General features: G+C 33.6%; 1 protein-coding gene across 1 annotated transcript; it reads left to right on the top strand.

The window, feature by feature from the left end:
• The first annotated feature begins 713 nt into the window (after positions 1–713).
• Positions 714–10,748, top strand: LOC111715258 (tubulin alpha-3 chain). Its single transcript, XM_023490563.1, has 7 exons — positions 714–1,436; positions 4,957–5,038; positions 5,396–5,536; positions 7,242–7,543; positions 9,368–9,630; positions 10,055–10,483; positions 10,554–10,748. Exons 1-7 carry the CDS (start codon positions 1,434–1,436, stop codon positions 10,687–10,689), a joined length of 1,356 nt encoding a protein of 451 aa, XP_023346331.1. The 5' UTR covers positions 714–1,433; the 3' UTR covers positions 10,690–10,748.
• Positions 10,749–17,970: the final 7,222 nt, after the last annotated feature.

Here is a 17,970-nt window from a genome sequence, read left to right as displayed (position 1 = left end):
GTCTTTGGTTTCTTCGATTCTTTTGCAAACATAGCATGTGTTAAAACATTTGTTCTGCTGATAAAAATCTTCTATTAAATTCTGTTTAAAATTAAAAGTAAGATTGATATTTGAAAGCTTAGAAAAGTGTCGTTTATTTTCATACCATATTTTAGGGAAATTGTGAGGGGGGAGCAGTCCAATTTTAATAGATTTTATTCTAGGAATATGAAAATCGTTTCTGTTTCTAAGATTTGCGATTGTAATATTAGGCCCTTATCTAGGCAGTAAAGTAGCATTAGGCCCTTATCTAGGCAGTAAAGTATCATTAGGCCCTTATCTAGGCAGTAAAGTAGCATTAGGCCCTTACCTAGGCAGTAAAGTAGTATTAGGCCCTTATCTAGGCAGTAAAGTAGTATTAGGCCCTTATCTAGGCAGTAAAGTATCATTAGGCCCTTATCTAGGCAGTAAAGTATCATTAGGCCCTTACCTAGGCAGTAAAGTAGTATTAGGCCCTTATCTAGGCAGTAAAGTAGTATTAGGCCCTTATCTAGGCAGTAAAGTAGTATTAGGCCCTTATCTAGGTAGTAAAGTAGTATTAGGCCCTTATCTAGGCAGTAAAGTAGTATTAGGCCCTTATCTAGGCAGTAAAGTAGTATTAGGCCCTTATCTATGCAGTAAAGTAGTATTAGACACATATCTAGGCAGTAAAGTAGTATAAGGCCCTTATCTAGGCAGTAAAGTAGTATTAGGCACATATCTAGGCAGTAAAGTAGTATTAGGCACATATCTAGGCAGTAAAGTAGCATTAGGCCCTTATCTATGCAGTAAAGAAGTATTAGGCACATATCTAGGCAGTAAAGTAGTATTAGGCCCTTATCTATGCAGTAAAGTAGTATTAGGCCCTTATCTATGCAGTAAAGTAGTATTAGGCCCTTATCTAGGCAGTAAAGTAATATTAGGCCCTTATCTAGGCAGTAAAGTAGCATCTATGCATTTGATATAATTTCCAATATCTTTCAAGAATAAAGTTGTGTCAGGGTATATTTCTAGGTATTTGTGTTATTATACAGTTATGCGGTTCTATATCATGATTTATTACAAGAAAAAGTTGCAGAGGAAAATAGGGTATGGCCTTAATCTGCCTGAGTTGCAAGCTTTCATGATTGCCTGACTGCTTGAATCCCCAAGATCCCCTCTTCACAGTGTTTTATCAATACCTTGATTCAGACCAGTAAAATCACGTGGCCGGAGTCAACCAATCCTAAACCCGTTTTCTCCCTGACCTAAACCTGTCTCCGCCAATGGGTTTTAAGGACGGAGTACCGGAGAAACTGATGAATTTTCCTCCAAGACGAACCTGAACCATTCGGTTGCGTGGTGATACCTTATCTACACCTTCATAACCTGCAACCTTCTCTTCTCTCCTCTCCTCAACATCAAACCTTGAAACCATGGTAATCCTTCAACACATCATATATTAAAGAGATTGTTCACTTATTTAGAAGTAAAATGCACACTCACAAAGGAATTGAGTTTTTGTCACAAACTCAAATTTTCTAATCCCTATATCTATGGAACTTGATGTTGTAGACTTTTAATATTTCAAACTAAGATAATTTGATGCAATAGAATTCATAGTTTGAAATATCTAAGGTCTACGACATTGGGTTGCAGAGATACAGGAATTAGAAAATCAGAGTTTGTGTCAAAGACTCAATTCCTTTACAAGCAACCCGGGTTTGGCAAAAAAAACTTGATGATTATTTTCTTCAAAGGCTACCGATATGAATGGGACTTTTCCCTCTATAAATGGAGGGTCACTTGAAATATAAGTCCACGTGTAATGTAGAAAAAAATATCATTTTCCGACAAAATAAAATAAAACTAGAAAATTTAAAAAAAATAAAGATAAGAGTTTAAAGTAGTATAAAAAGAAAAAGATTCAAATAACCATATTTAATTTGGAACAGTTAAAAAGATAGAAAAACAACTTTAGATATTTGCCAGATTTTACATAACTTAACGTTGTATTTGCAAATCGCAACAGTATATAAAAATCATATTCAAACAAAGGTATGAAAACAAAAAAAATTGTAAAAAAAGAAAAGTTTTTTTAAAAATTTAACTCGGATCTTATAGAAAAGAAAAAAATCAGCTGCAAAATTAAAGAGATTCCAACTAAAATATTCCAACTGAAATGAAAATTGTATAATAAAGATTTGGGGACTGTTCCTTTAGAAATTACCGAACTTCTCCGATATTTCTTTCTCCAGTCTGAAAAGATGAGACAAAGTTGGAACCTTCCAAACTTTCTTCATCAAGTTCAAACTAAGATCTAACTTGCATTTATTTTGTGAAAAAAGTTAAATGATCCAACTTGGCTGATAAACAAAGGAAATATTTTATTAATTGATTTTTATATTTCTTTTAAACCTGATAAGTTTGTAGTAAAATGTTTTTTTTTAATTTTTAGAATATCTGGTTTAAAATATACATGGGAAAAAATCTAATCTGGACTTAATATTCTTAGAATTTTGGCTATATTTAATTTGACAAATAAAAGATATTCGAATTTGGCTCATGCGTAGAAAAAGATGGTTAGAATTTTGAGTGTATTTATAAAATTAAGAGATATTAGAATTTGTCACATATAAGTAAAGAAAGATTAATATAATTTTGAGTCTTTTTAGAAAAATAAGAGATGTTAAAATTTAAAGTATAAGTAGAGAAATATTATTAGAACTTTAAGTATAGTTAGAAAATTAGAGATATTAGAATTTGGTGTACAAATAGAGAAATATTATTAAAACTTTAAGTATAATTACAAAATTAGAGATAATAGAATTTGGTGTATAAGTAGAGAAATATTATTAAAACTTTAAGTATAATTAGAAAATTAGAGATATTAGAATTTGGTGTATAAGTAGAGAAATATTATTAGAACTTTAAGTATAATTAGAAAATTAGAGATAATAGAATTTGGTGTATAAGTAGAGAAATATTATTAAAACTTTAAGTATAATTAGCAAATTAGAGATAATAGAATTTGTTGTAAAAGTAGAGAAAGATTCACAGATGAACTTTGGGTCAGTGTATAAAAAAGATTAATCGAACCCATTAAGTACATATAAAAAGATGGAATAAAATCAAATTTTAAGACGGAAAATATATATAATAGGTATATATATGTCGAACTAGCTTTGAAATCCAGTTTTTCCGGAAAATTTTTTATCCATATAAAAGCTGTTCAATTCATTCTCCGCATTAAAAAATATATCGGTCAGTGTGGTCAGTGTACTACAGATCACTGCAGTGCAGTACAGTGTAGTCAGTGTACTGCAGATAGTACAGTGTGGTTAGTGTTCTGCAGATTACTGCAGTACAGTGTGGTCAGTGTACTGCAGATCACTGCAGTACAGTGTGGTCAGTGTACTGCAGATCCCTCAGTATCCAACGAAATTTTAGTTTAAGGTAACTTGGAATTTTTGAACGAAACCATGAACGGTATGTTCTACCTTGTTCATGTAGTCAAGGGGGTTAAAGAGTTATGATCGATCATACAAACAAACAAATTCAAACAAAGCTTATTACTTCATATATAAGGATATTATAGTTTAAGTATGTATACATAGAAAGATAGATATTGTAGTATATATATATATATAGAAAGATAGATGAAACATGAAGTAAAAGATGTAGATATATCCTAGGAGTATGATGGATAAGGCTAAAGAACTGTATAAGAAGAGGAAGGATAAGCGGGTATGGTTTAGATGAATGGGTTTCCATAATCTTTATTTATCATATCGGTACTAAGTACGGTATTGGTGTAAAAAAATAAAAAAAAATATGGAGCTTATCTTTGCAACCTGACTTGTAAGCCTATGGCCATTTTAATTTTGACTCTAGCAGAATTCAAGGTTTGAAGTATCAAAGGTCTACGAATTAAAATATTGGGTATGAGGAGAGTAATTATAGATTATAGATTTATTCGTACACAAAGGTAAAATGGTACAATATGATAAGACAAAAACAAGAATAAAGTATAATATATAAATATAGTTTCTAGTCGGAACATAAAAAGTTGATCACGGTTGCAATCTCATTGTCATTAAAGTTGTTCAGAACAAAATTATCTTCTTTAACTTTGAGTAATTCATGAAGAATGGGTAATTTCCATTCTTGGTCTAAAGGAATATGATTGTATATCATATTTTGTTTCACGCAAAATTTGTTTAGATTTCTAGATTGTACATTACAATCTTGTGCAATAGATTCAAGATTTTTACATAAAACAGTTCTTAAATCCTGTTTACTTAGATCTACTATAAGTCGAATACATACCTTATGACAATTTGATGAACTGGTCACAAATTGTACAAAACGAGTGCATAAAACTGTTTTAATATGAGGAACATTAGAAATGGGCTCAATGAAATACCTATGGGTTTCTCTTGGTAGATCAAATAAAATGCGAAATTAAATTATAGTTCATTTAGAAAATATAACAATAAGATGATCTCGTACTTTTTTTGGAAAACAGTTCTAGTTTTATTTTTTCACCCTCATAGCTAGTGATAGAGATTTATTTATATATTTTTCACCAAATAAAATATTTTTCAAAATTACACTTTATAAATTTAGAGACATTGAGTCTTTGCCACAAACACAACTGTTCTAATCCCTATATCTTTGCAACCTTTTATTAAAACCTTTGATATTTCAAATTATTTTAGTTAAAAGAATTTACTGTTTGAAATATCAAAGCTCTTTGACATTAGGTTTAAAAAATTTGAGTTTGTGACAAAAAAGCAATTCCTTTACATAAAAGTATACTTAATGAACAAAAACTTTCATAATGCTACATTAGGCATTCTTTGATGGCAACCCCAGAATTTATTGTCAGACATCACCGAGATATGACCCCTAATTAATCTATAAATATGAAAATTACTGATTTTATTTATTTTACAGCGTGAGTGTATCTCAGTACATATTGGACAAGCTGGAGTACAGATTGGTAATGCTTGCTGGGAGTTGTACTGTCTCGAACATGGTAGGAGTACATTACATTTTAATTTTCAAAAAATCATTTTGGAGTTCAAAATTATAAAATTTCTCTCAAGAATCACAAAAGATGAGAAAAAGAATTCCTTTCTGATTTAAACATTGATTTGGGAACGTTTTTTGATTTAATAGGAATTAGACTGAGTGTTTAGGACGGTTTTAGTCGGTTATCCCCCTCCGGGTTTTAATTATTCAACCCCGCTCTAGCATGAATCGGAATTGAATTCACCCATTTGTGAAATTTTTCAATCTAGATTTTCCCAGATTGAAAAAGCAATTAAATTTTCAATACTGTCGTGTTTGCAAAGTTTCAACAATTAAATAACGTTTTTGTGTTTTTATAAAGGAATCCAGCCGGATGGACAGATGCCCTCTGATAAAACTATCGGAGCCGGAGACGACTCCTTCAATACGTTCTTCTCTGAGACCGGAGCCGGGAAACATGTTCCAAGAGCTGTTTTTGTAGATCTTGAGCCGACTGTTGTAGGTTTGTCGAAAATTATTTAACCCCCCCCNCTAATAAAATCCTCCCCCCCCCCCCCCCCCCCCCCCCCCCCGCGCGCGGAGGGGGGGGGGGCTCTTTCTGTGTATTTTGTCCTGAAATACTGTAGATTAATTAGATAAAATGAGAACTGCACCCCCTGGAGCTAGATAAGACTATTTGTATCCTGGAGGGATAACATTGGATCTGCTCAGGGTCTAATGTTCATCCTTTCAATTCAATTTAGTTTAAGATGTTTCTAAAATCGTGTCAGATTTTTAGATATTGGAGGGGGGAGGATGGACCTCTTCTTATTCATTTCTTACAGCTACTTTTCTTTTTTTGTTCATTCTTATCCTTTCCTTCTCAAACCCAATCTTCCTTATTACTATTTGATGCCCATTCTTTTCGTGTCCTAAATTTTTTACGTTTTTTTATCAATTTAATCAAAAGTTCTTTTCGTATTCTTTAGACCTTTTATTTCCTTATTTATTTTACTATTTATCCTACTATTTATCATACTATTTATCATACTATTTATCATACTATTTATCCTACTATTTATCCTACTATTTATCATACTATTTATCCTACTATTTATCCTACTATTTATCATACTATTTATCCTACTATTTATCCTACTATTTATCCTACTATTTATCCTACTATTTATCCTACTATTTATCCTACTATTTATCCTACTATTTATCCTACTATTTATTCTACTATTTATACAACTCTTTTCAACATATATTTTCTCTTTAACCTCCACCCCCTGATCAAATCGCCATATTACCCTTCGGACTTCAAGCTTATCCCCTTCTCTTCCTGATTATCCAATTCCTACTCCTTCCTCTTAGCCAATCCTACTCCTTTTCTCATCCTATCTACTCGATTCCTCATCCAATCCTACTCCATCCCTCATCCAATCCTACTCCATCCCTCATCCAATCCCTCCCTTCTCTCCGATCCCCTCTTTCCTCTGCTCCGCATCCGTTTGAAACTCTGAAATTCAATTTGTAATAAAGATTTATTTTGATGAACCCTCTGGCACCAATCTTTATTTAATTCAAAGTAAGAATGCGGAGGAATAGATAGGGGATGAGGGGGTTCGGAGATATATATTCTAGAAAGAGGGATTTAGGAAAAGAAGGGGGGGGGCTAGTGCTGGTTTAGATAGAGGAAAGGAATTGAGTCTTTTCCACAAACTCATAATTTGCTAAACCCTATATCTTTGTAACTTGAAAGTGTACACCTTTTTATATTTCAAACTTACATTATTTGATCAAACGGAATGTTTATGAAATTGATTAGAAAGTTTGAGTTTGTGGCAAAAACTCAGTCCCATAGCAGGACTAGAAATGTAACATGTTTTGCAATTTACAATTTAACTTTTTGGCAGATTTTCCTTTTTTTAAACTTGGCAAAGTACAAAAATGTGGATTATAGGAGGAGAGGATGGAAGATACTAGGTTAGGTTGGTGAGAAGATCCTAGAGGGAAAGAGTGAAGAGAGAATTGAAAGTTTTTACAATATTTCTTGTGAGACTGGGGCTGTATTTAGAAAATAACTAGTCCGGAGAGAGGTAGGAGAGTGGATATAAATGATATAAAGTATAGTCTACCATAGAAAAGGAGAGGAGAGATAAAACACCTTTTCAGTATCAATATTAGGACCCGGAGAAAGGACTGAAACCATTAACTTTTTGTAGACGAGGTTCGAACTGGAACATACCGTCAGCTGTTCCATCCCGAGCAGCTGATTACAGGGAAAGAGGACGCCGCCAACAACTACGCGAGGGGGCACTACACCATCGGGAAGGAGATCGTTGATCTGGTTCTAGATCGGGTTCGGAAACTAGCGGATATGTGCACAGGGCTTCAGGGGTTCCTCATCTTTCATTCATTCGGAGGAGGAACTGGATCAGGGTTCACTTCTCTTCTCATGGAACGGCTCTCAGTAGACTATGGAAAGAAATCTAAACTTGAGTTCTCTATATACCCTGCACCACAGGTTAGTACACTGCCCCTTTCTCCTCTCTTCTTTTTATACAGACCTTCATTTTGAAGTAGCAGTTAGGCCTATTGGGTAATTGTTTCGGATCGATTCATTAAAGTTCCTAAATTCTCATTTATGCGAAAATTCTTAGGTATTCCGGATTAAAGGGACTGTAAGCGTAATTGAAAGTGACTCCCTATGCTAAGATATAATTGATCCGAATTAAACACTTTTAAACCTAGATAAAAAGACAATATTCTTCACAATGTTGATCACATGAAGGTTTCAAGCGTACCGTTGTGAATCGGGCATTGCCATATTTGCAGGGAGGGTCATATAAAATTACGCTTACAGTCCCTGTAAGGCAGATAAATAATTTAGACAAAAGGATTTCCTCTTATTCTTTTCTTAATCCAAATGGGTCCTCACTCCATCTTTTTGTCGTAATTAGCTTCTTCTTTTTACAGTAATCTCACAGGAAAATTAACAAGGAGCTGATAAAAGACGAATTGCTGACTAAGGTTTCCAGATTCAAACTACTTGGCATTAGAAAATTAATGTCTATATCATTTGAGACGAGGTCTAACTTTTTCTTAATTTACAATAGTTTAATGAACATAAAACACAGCATTTGTGTAGGGTGCAAAATCAAATTTCACTTAAATAGTTGATCTAAAGATTGGAGGGATTGTAAGTTAAGAAAGATGAACAGACATGTTTAAATGAGTGACATTTAAGAATGGAACTCAAAACTAGGATGTTTCCGAGCCTTTTGAAGCTAACAGAATAGTGTATTTGCCAAAAACTCAAAATCCCTGTATCTTTGCAACCTCATCTTGTAAACCTTTAATTATTTGATCTAACAAATTTAATCGTCTGAAGTATTTCTGAGGTCTAAGACATTTTTTTGTACATATATAGGAATTAGAAAATCAGGGTTTGTGGGAAAGACCAAATTCATTTAACCATCGTTAATAATCAACATATATCGTTCCGATGCGAGTTTTGACAAATAAAATAAGTTCAGTCCTTCTCTCTTTTTACACAGTCCACCCTCTAGTTTAGAATTGAATAAATGTTGTCGGAAGAATTTAACAATATTGAATTTAAAATTGAATTTGACAAGACATCCTGACTTTTATTAAATCTGTACCCGTCTCTTTTATATCAATAAAGACAATATGGACACACGACAGAAAATAAAATATATCATATTTATTAAACAAGGAAAACTTACGATTTTAATTATACTTTAAATGCTTCAATACTTTTATCCACACGAAATTTATTGTGGAGACATTTATTAAAAATAGTATATATTTCCGTTGAACATTATAGAAGCTCATAATACGTACGTAATTGTCTCTGACGTGTTGGGTTTGGAATGATATGTACTTAAAATAAAAAGTTGATGCTCTTAGACAATATTATTAAACTAAGTTGGAAATTAATGAACGATAGAGAAGTAGTTTAATTGATATGAGCTACTTTTCCAAAGGTTTTTCCCAAGCGGCAACTTCCCGAATGTGCAATTTCCCAAGCGGCAACTTCCCAAATCTGTCCTAGCCACAGTGCTCGGCCCAGAGAATGTTCTAGCCGCGGCGCTCGGCTCCCTAGTCCGTCCTAGCCGCAGCGCTCGGCCCCCCATTGAATCCTGAAGCGGCTCAGAGGGCCTAACCTACCCTTTGGGAAGTTGCCGCTTGGGAAATTTCACATTTGGGAAGTTGTCACTTGGGAAGTCGCCCTAAGGAATATGCCTTTGGGAAAGTACCTAACACCGTTCAACTAAACTTAAATTTTAATTATTTTCGATTTCTATAATCATCATGTACTGTACAGGTTGCAACAGCTGTGGTAGAACCGTACAACTCTATCCTGACTACCCACACCACCCTGGAGCACTCCGACTGCGCCTTCATGGTCGATAACGAGGCCATCTACGATATCTGCCGCAGGAACCTAGACATTGAGCGGCCAACCTACACCAACCTGAACCGATTGATCGGGCAGATCGTGTCGTCGATCACTGCATCTCTGAGGTTTGACGGAGCTCTCAACGTTGATCTCACGGAGTTTCAAACTAATCTGGTTCCATACCCAAGGTTTGATCTTTTAAAAAATTCATACTTTTTCTCTTAAAGAGACTGTAAACGTAATTTCAGAAGAACCTCTGTATATGCATATGCAGATTTACTATATAGATTCACAACAGTACCCTCGAAAGCTTTGTCTGATCTAGAACGAATGAGATATCTATGTTTCGCTAATGGAAAATGTATTATTCCTATTTGTGGTTTTTATCTACTGTAAGAGACTTGCGCATTTATGGTATTGAAACAATGAAGTGAAACCTTTTAAATCAGAAAAACGAATGTATCTTCCTCATTATTGAAAAGGAAAAGGTTCAAAGGGCATCATTGTGAATCGATCCAGACCCTCTTTATCTGAATGGGTACTTGAATGTCACTTTAAACTCTCTAAAAATGTTTAATTCTATTAGTTAATAAATAAAATATTTTATTTAAGAATCCATTTTCCTCTGGCTGTATACGCTCCAGTTATATCCGCTGAGAAAGCTTACCATGAACAGCTGACAGTAGGAGAGATCACCAACGCTTGCTTCGAACCTGCAAACCAGATGGTTAAATGTGATCCCCGGCATGGTAAGTACATGGCCTGCTGTATGCTGTACAGGGGCGATGTTGTACCAAAAGATGTGAATGCAGCCATTGCGAACATCAAGACGAAGCGTACAATCCAGTTTGTGGATTGGTGTCCTACAGGGTTCAAAGTTGGGATCAACTATCAGCCCCCAACTGTAGTTCCTGGTGGAGATCTTGCTAAGGTTCCAAGATGTGTCTGTATGCTCTCCAATACTACAGCTATTGCTGAAGCCTGGGCAAGACTGGATCACAAGTTTGATCTCATGTACGCAAAGAGAGCATTCGTTCACTGGTAAGAAGAAAAAAATAGTTTTTCTAAAATGCTTTTTAAAAAATTAGAATTTTAAGATAATTTGTTTAAGGTATGTTGGTGAGGGTATGGAGGAGGGAGAATTTAGTGAGGCGAGAGAGGATCTTGCTGCTCTTGAGAAGGATTACGAGGAGGTTGGAATAGATTCCCTTGAAGCCGAAGGAGAGGAGGGAGGAGATGAGTACTAGGATGTTTATCTTGTAGTATTCCATGAAAACAGAAAATACAATAAATGCAATAGGTCGAATATTAGTTTTTTAGTGTTATTATAACAGGGTTAACAAGATATGATTTATGATAACAGGGTTAACAAGATATGATTTACGATAACAGGGTTAACAAGATATGATTTATGATTACAGGGTTAACAAGATATGATTTATGATAACAGTGTTAACAAAAAAAATATGATTTATGATAACAGGGTTAACAAAAAAATATGACTTATGATAACAGGGTTAACAAAATATGATTTATGATAATAGGGTTAACAAAATATGATTTATGATAACAAGGTTAACAAAATATGATTTATGAGAACAGGGTTAACAAAATATGATTTATGAGAACAGGGTTAACAAAATATGATTTATGAGAACAGGGTTAACAAAATATGATTTATGATAATAGGGTTAACAAAATATGATTTATGATAACAAGGTTAACAAAATATGATTTATGATAACAGGGTTTACAAAATATGATTTAAGATATCAGGGTTAACAAAATATGATTTATGATATCAGGGTTAACAAAATATGATTCATGATAACAGTGTTAACAAAAAAAAATATGATTTATGATAACAGGGTTAACAAAAAAATATGACTTATGATAACAGGGTTAACAAAATATGATTTATGATAACAGGGTTAACAAAATATGATTTCTGATAACAGGGCTACCAAAATATGATTTATGATTACAGGGTTACCGAAATTTGATTTATGATAACAGGGTTAACAAAATATGATTTATGATAACAGGGTTAACAAAATACCAAAATATGATTTATGATTACAGGGTTAACAAAATATGATTTATGAGAACAGGGTTAGCAAAATATGATTTATGTGGCAATAATATTAATCTAAGAAGTAAAAGATTTAAGTCATTGCCACAAACTCAAATTTTTAATCCCTATATGCTTTTCCTCTTAGATATTTCAAATTTGGATTATTTAATCTTACAGAATTTAAGGTCTACGACGTCATGGGTTGCAAGAAAAAAGAAATTAGAAAAATAGAGTTTTCGGCAAAGACTTATTTTCTTTGGAAGGATTTTGATAGTAGTCATTCTCAAGAAATAAATACAAAGTTTGAGTTTAGATAAATCGAAAACAGTCTCTTTAATCTGTAATAGTGTTGAATTCTATATTCTTCTCTTCCATTATCTGTATTGTGAGAGAAGAATATTATCTTTTGATTGAAAAATATTTTATATTTATCAATGACTGAGTCTCAAATCATTATTATTCTATTTCTATCTCCAGCTACAGGTTCAGACCCGCCCCTCCCTTCTCCCTTCTCCCATACCAAGGATTAGGTTCCTCTTCTCTGTTTAGGTACAGGATCATATTATCTTCCTTGCTAAAGTTTAGGCTTCCCTTCTTTCTCCTGGTTCAGAATAGTATCTCTTAATGTTTCTCTTCCTGTACCAGGTTGCAGATTCATAGTTTTCTTCAAATATCAAGGTTCAGGTTAATGTTTCTCCTTCTATATCCAGGTTTAGGTTCATATGTTACTCTTCCTATATCCAAGTTTAGGTTCATGCTTCTCTTCCTATATCCAGGTGAAGGTTAATGTTTCTCTTCCTATATCCAGGTTTAGGTTTATATTTCTCTTCCTATATCCAGGTTTAGGTTTATATTTCTCCTCCTATATCCAGGTTTAGGTTCATGTTTCTCTCCCTATATCCAGGTTTAGGTTCATGTTCCTCTTCCTATATCCAGGTTTAGGTTCATGTTTCTCTTCCTATATCCAGGTGTAGGTTCATGTTTCTCTTCCTATATCCAGGCTTAGGTTCATGTTTCTCTTCCTATATCCAGGTGTAGGTTCATGCTTCTCTTCCTATATCCAGGTGTAGGTTCATGCTTCTCTTCCTATATTCAGGTTTAGGTTCACGTTCCTACTCCTATATCCAGGTTTTGGTTCATGCTTCCCTTCCTATATCCAGGTTTAGGTTCATGTTTCTCCTCCTATATCCAGGTTTAGATTCATGTTTCTCCTCCTATATCCAGGTTTAGGTTCATGTTAATCCTCCTATATCCAGGTTTAGGTTCATGTTTCTCCTCCTATATCCAGGTTTAGGTTCAAGCTTCTCTTTCTATATCCAGGTTCAGGTTAATACTTCTCTGCCTGTATCCATGTTTGGGTTTATGTTTATCTTCCTAAACCCAGGTTTAGGTACATGTTTCTCTTTCTATATTTAGGTGTATTTTCATAGTTCTCTTCCTAAATCCAGGTTTATTTTAATGCTACTACTCCTATATTCAGGTTCAGGTTCAGGTTCATGCTTCTCTTCCTATATCCAGGTTTTGGTTCATAGTTCTCTTCCTATATCCAGGTTCAGTTTCATGTTTCTCTTCTTCTATCCAGGTTTAGGTTCAAGTTTAGGTTCCCCCTTTTTCCTCCAAGTTCTCCGTTAAGTCTGGAAAATCATACTCGTCTCATTATTATTCTTCTCTCAATCCAAAGACAGGGAAAGAAGAAGAGAGGAAGAGTCTTGTCCTGATCAAACTCTATTCATACACAGACATACAGTGAGACTCAAAAAAGTAATACAACATTTAATAAAATTCCTTCAGCATGAACAGCGAACTAGAGATGTTGTTTAACAACGTCTACGAGTCTCAACCACCACATTAAAACCTCTGGTCCAAACTCCACGGTTTTGTAAAAATCAAAAAGTTAAATTTTTCAGTCTAAAATCACGACATTATCTTCCATTGATCAGATCAGGGTTTCAAGGGTACCGTTGTGAATCGGGTAATTCCAACTTTGCATGTATGGTCAATTGAAATTATGCTTATAGTCCCTTTATCTTAAAGACGATAGAAATTATTAAAAATGTTGGAAGGTTGTAAATATCCTAATCCAGCTAAAAATATTTAATGGTTTGTTTATGTTTTGGTGAATTATGGATTCCCTCTTTATATATGTATAGAGGTTTCCCCTTTATCTGACACTTTTCATCAATCCACTCTCAAAACTCCAAGATTCCCCCGCCCTATTCCGATTTCCCCCTTCTTCTCTATTTCTTAATAATGTAAAAATATGCCAAACGAAAGATAGATTTGGTGGAAGTTCAATTCTTTGTGTTCAATAAAATAAGGTACCAGTACAAAAGTCGGACCCACAAACGTCGGACCAATACAAACGTCAGACTGGTACAAACGACGGACAGTACAAACGTTGGACCAGTACAAACGTCAGACCAGTACAAATGTTGGACTAAGAGAAAATTTTATTTAAATTTTAAAATATTTTTTTTAAATCCTTTATTTCCTCTTTTCAAAATTCACAATTTCACAAAGTCTGAGGACAATATGTAGTTCAATTTTAGCTCTGATTTTTTTATCAAATGGTCTAATTAAAATCTACCAAAAGGAACTGTGTTTTTGCCACAGTTCCTTTTGTTCAGTTGTTGATGTGGTACCTTCAAAAGTTAAGACTTTATTCAGTTTTCTTTGATTTTTATCATAAAAATTTAGTGATTTTTAATTTATTTCTTACAACCTAAGTTCAACGTTTTTCCTTATAATTGTACACGTCCGACGTTTGTATTGGTTCCAAGTGTGTGGTATAGTCTGACGTTTGTACCAGTCCGACGTTTGTACCAGTTCTACATTTGTACCAGTCCGACGTTTGTAAGTCCAACATTTGTACTGACCGACCTTTGTATTGTCCGATGTTTGTGGGTCCGACGTTTGTACTAGTACCTTAAAAAATAAAGCCAGCCTACCTTTATTAATTCAATATCTAATGTATAATTTTATTTTTTTATCATAGTAGCGTTTAGTGGAGGGTGATGTATACATCCATATCAGGGTATAGGACGGTCAAAAAGCCGGTTGATTTTTTTATTGTTTAAGCCTCAGATCCGAAATTTAATTTTTTGAAAATCCTTGAAAAAAAATGTAATGAAGCTATTTCCAAAATGAGTAGGCCACGGGCAGCCGAAGTACATTTGATTACGAGCCGGGTCAACCTTTCCAGTTCCAGATTGTACTGTGCCTAGCTCTATGGACAGGACTTGACGGTGCAACAAGGTTGACGCGGTCAGACTCTATGCTTCATGTAGGTTGAATTTACTTCTACTAAAGATGCAGATTTGCGTGAGGCCTTAAAAAGTTGGAATAGTGATATTTCAACTCATGGCAAATATATGGGAATCCTCCCCCCCCCCCCGCCCAAAACCTATATAAGCCCAATCGGGTTAGGGTTAATACGCATTCTTCTCCATCTATTGTTAATCAATAATATCCAGAAAAAAACACAAAATACACTTATATGGAAACTTGAGTATATAGTCAGCCAATAAGAACCTGTAGACTGTATAAAGAGTAAAGTGTTTATATCCATTATGTGATTCTTCTTTTCATGGGGGAACTAGGTTCCATTTTACTACATTACGTTAGGGGAGGAGAATTTGATAGAGGCTAGGTTAATGGCTCCTGAGGGGGGAGGGAGGGGGAGGGTAGTTAATGGCTTTCAAGGGAGGGGGGATCAACAGTTTGTATTCAATATGATTTTATGCCGGGAAAAGAGTCAACTTTATAATCTTTACAGAAACTGTAAAAGGAGAAATATTAGACATTCTGCACCTTATGTACTCTGAGCTTCAATTGAATAAAAGAAGGTCGTCTTTATCTACAAAAACATTACCGCGGCATTTATTCGCAAACATATTTTACTTTTGTTCAATAGGAGACATAGAAAAGTTTTCAAACCGGTTTATAAATGCATCGTAATTCATCAGTTCTAAAAAATCTTATAATTTATAATTTGGCGTTATGACTTGAATATCTAGTCTTTTAACGGGAAAGCTAAGGATTTAGCAAATATATAAACAGTTTAGATCTACAAGCAACCAAAAATGTTTGTAAAAAGGTTTTATTTAATAAGTTGAAATCTGAATCTCCGGTAATATCGAAAGCACAAAAAGACAGACCACATTTCGGAAATGATGATCATGTTTCGTGGTACACCCTGAATCTAACGCAATAATATGGACTGCAAGAAGTTTATTTTGATTGAATAAGATAGGAGTATGTACAACAGTTGTACATTTAACAAATCAGAAGCGAAGCAACACTATATCCAGCTGATGAGGTGAAACCATGCAGTGTTAGTCAACTCTAACAGATTGTAGAACTAGATTAGAGGTTTTAATATGTCGACCACAAAAATTAAGATTTCTTTTAACATCTTAACATCTCAACAATTAAAAATAACAAATTTAAAAAATATTTGTGATTGTTTTTAAATGATAAATCGTTTTCAATGTGTATTGGAAATGAAGAAATTGAAACCATATTAACTTAAAATTAAAGAATGATAATTTGGTAATCAAAAAACACTTCTTACTGTATTCCACCTTCTATTAAGATTATGCAAAATAATGGGGAAATTGTTATTATTTTGTATTTCTATGGAGATAAGTTATTGTGTACATTTATCAATAACAATGCTTTCTTCTCTAAAGAAAATATATATTTATGTATTTATATAATTATATATTCACATCTTCTATTCGTTTAGTAGGAATATCAAATACAATAAACAATCTTATCTATAAACTTTATTAAGAGAGAAGACGACTTTCGATTTTAATTTCGATTTTACCAAGTTTTTGAACAGCATTTATACGCATAACATTGAAACTTAGAGAAGCTGTCAATGAACAGATTCTTTTTATTTTGTAATTTGAGCAAAGCCTTTAAGAAATTAAATACTTAAATCAATAAGTCGTCTTTATTGTATTGTGTGCCGGGGGTATTTAGTGTGGCCAACCCGATAATATCTTTTTGAGTCTATAGTTTTAAGTGGGTTGAGGAGGCCTATCTAAAATTCCCGGGCACTTGTATTTGTTTGAAATATGAATTTTGGATCTATCTTATAACTTTATTTAATATGAACGTTGAAGAGTTAAACGTCTTTATTTATAATTATTGAAAATTTAGAATGGAAATACGAGACTCGCTTGGCTTTGGGATCGAGGCAAAAGCCAACTACTTCATCTGTGTGCGGGTTACTATAGACTTACTTCATCTGTGTGCGGGTTACTATAGACTGCCTTCTTTTCTCCGACTTTTTTGATGGTTTCATTCTATCTATTTAGATCTATTTAGATAGTTATGCAAATTATATCTGTAAAAAAAAAACTGTGTATCATGTGGATAAACTTAGTCTTTACTATCTTCTTCACCCTGTAGTTCATAAACATGATTCTAATAACTTATGTTACCCTCTGTTCCAACCCTTACGCTGAGTATCCTCCCTTTTCTTTATACTCCCTCACCTCCTCCTTACCCTTTTACTGATTTATTATCATTCTTATGTTTAAAATGTACAATGTACATTTTTTTTATCTGCAATTCTCATTCGTTTATAGTGGGCCAACCAATTAAAACAACCTACTCTGGTTAGGCGGGTCCAAACTACATAGTAAATTGTGATTTTTTTATTTGTATTATCTCGTGCTTTGTAGTTGAATAAAAATATGAAAATATGAATATGAATGCTCGGACTGAGCGCATTTCTCCGTTTCTGCGTAGAGTAGACGGACAGTTTTATGAATACTATAGAACAACACTAAATATCACTTTAATTTGAATCCTATTTTTAATGTAAGGATCCATCTGTGCAACATGAAGAGTAAAAAATAAATAAATCTCAATAAAGTTAAATCATTTGAATTATTTTTGCTTTGAACCATAAAAAAGGCTAGTTTTAAAGAAGAATGGAATAAGGAAGAATCGGAGAAATTCAAAGAGAGAAGAATTAGGATAAAAGGAGAAAAATAGGGGAAATATTTGATAGGATGAATTAACAAGAGATGAAGACTAAAGAGAGGATAAACTAAGGAGAAATTAGGATAGGGTGAGGGTGTAAAGGGTAAAAGATATAAGGAGAGGATAAGGATTGGAATCTTATTCTTAAACTAATCTTGACTAAGTCTTAACCTTCTCAAATCTACCTTTTTGAATTATTTATGTGTGATGAGCGTGTCTGAGATGGATTTTGGGTGTGTATTGTGTTCGTGAAATGTTCGTGAAGATATCAAATAAAGGGTTTAACTCATTTTTATTAGAAGACAATTAAACATCGAAACAGTATAATACCTTAAGACTATTAAAGACGACTTTTTATATCTCATATTTAACGAATCATGGTGATTCAATTGACATTCGGAGTTTCCTGAGATATTCAGTTCACAGCGTTAATTAGTTTCGTCAATGGTATTAA

The sequence above is a fragment of the Eurytemora carolleeae genome, unplaced genomic scaffold (assembly GCF_000591075.1).
Source record: "Eurytemora carolleeae unplaced genomic scaffold, Eaff_2.0 scaffold1735, whole genome shotgun sequence".
NCBI classification, from domain to species: Eukaryota; Metazoa; Arthropoda; class Copepoda; order Calanoida; family Temoridae; genus Eurytemora; species Eurytemora carolleeae.
This window is presented reverse-complemented; position numbering and strand designations above follow the sequence as displayed.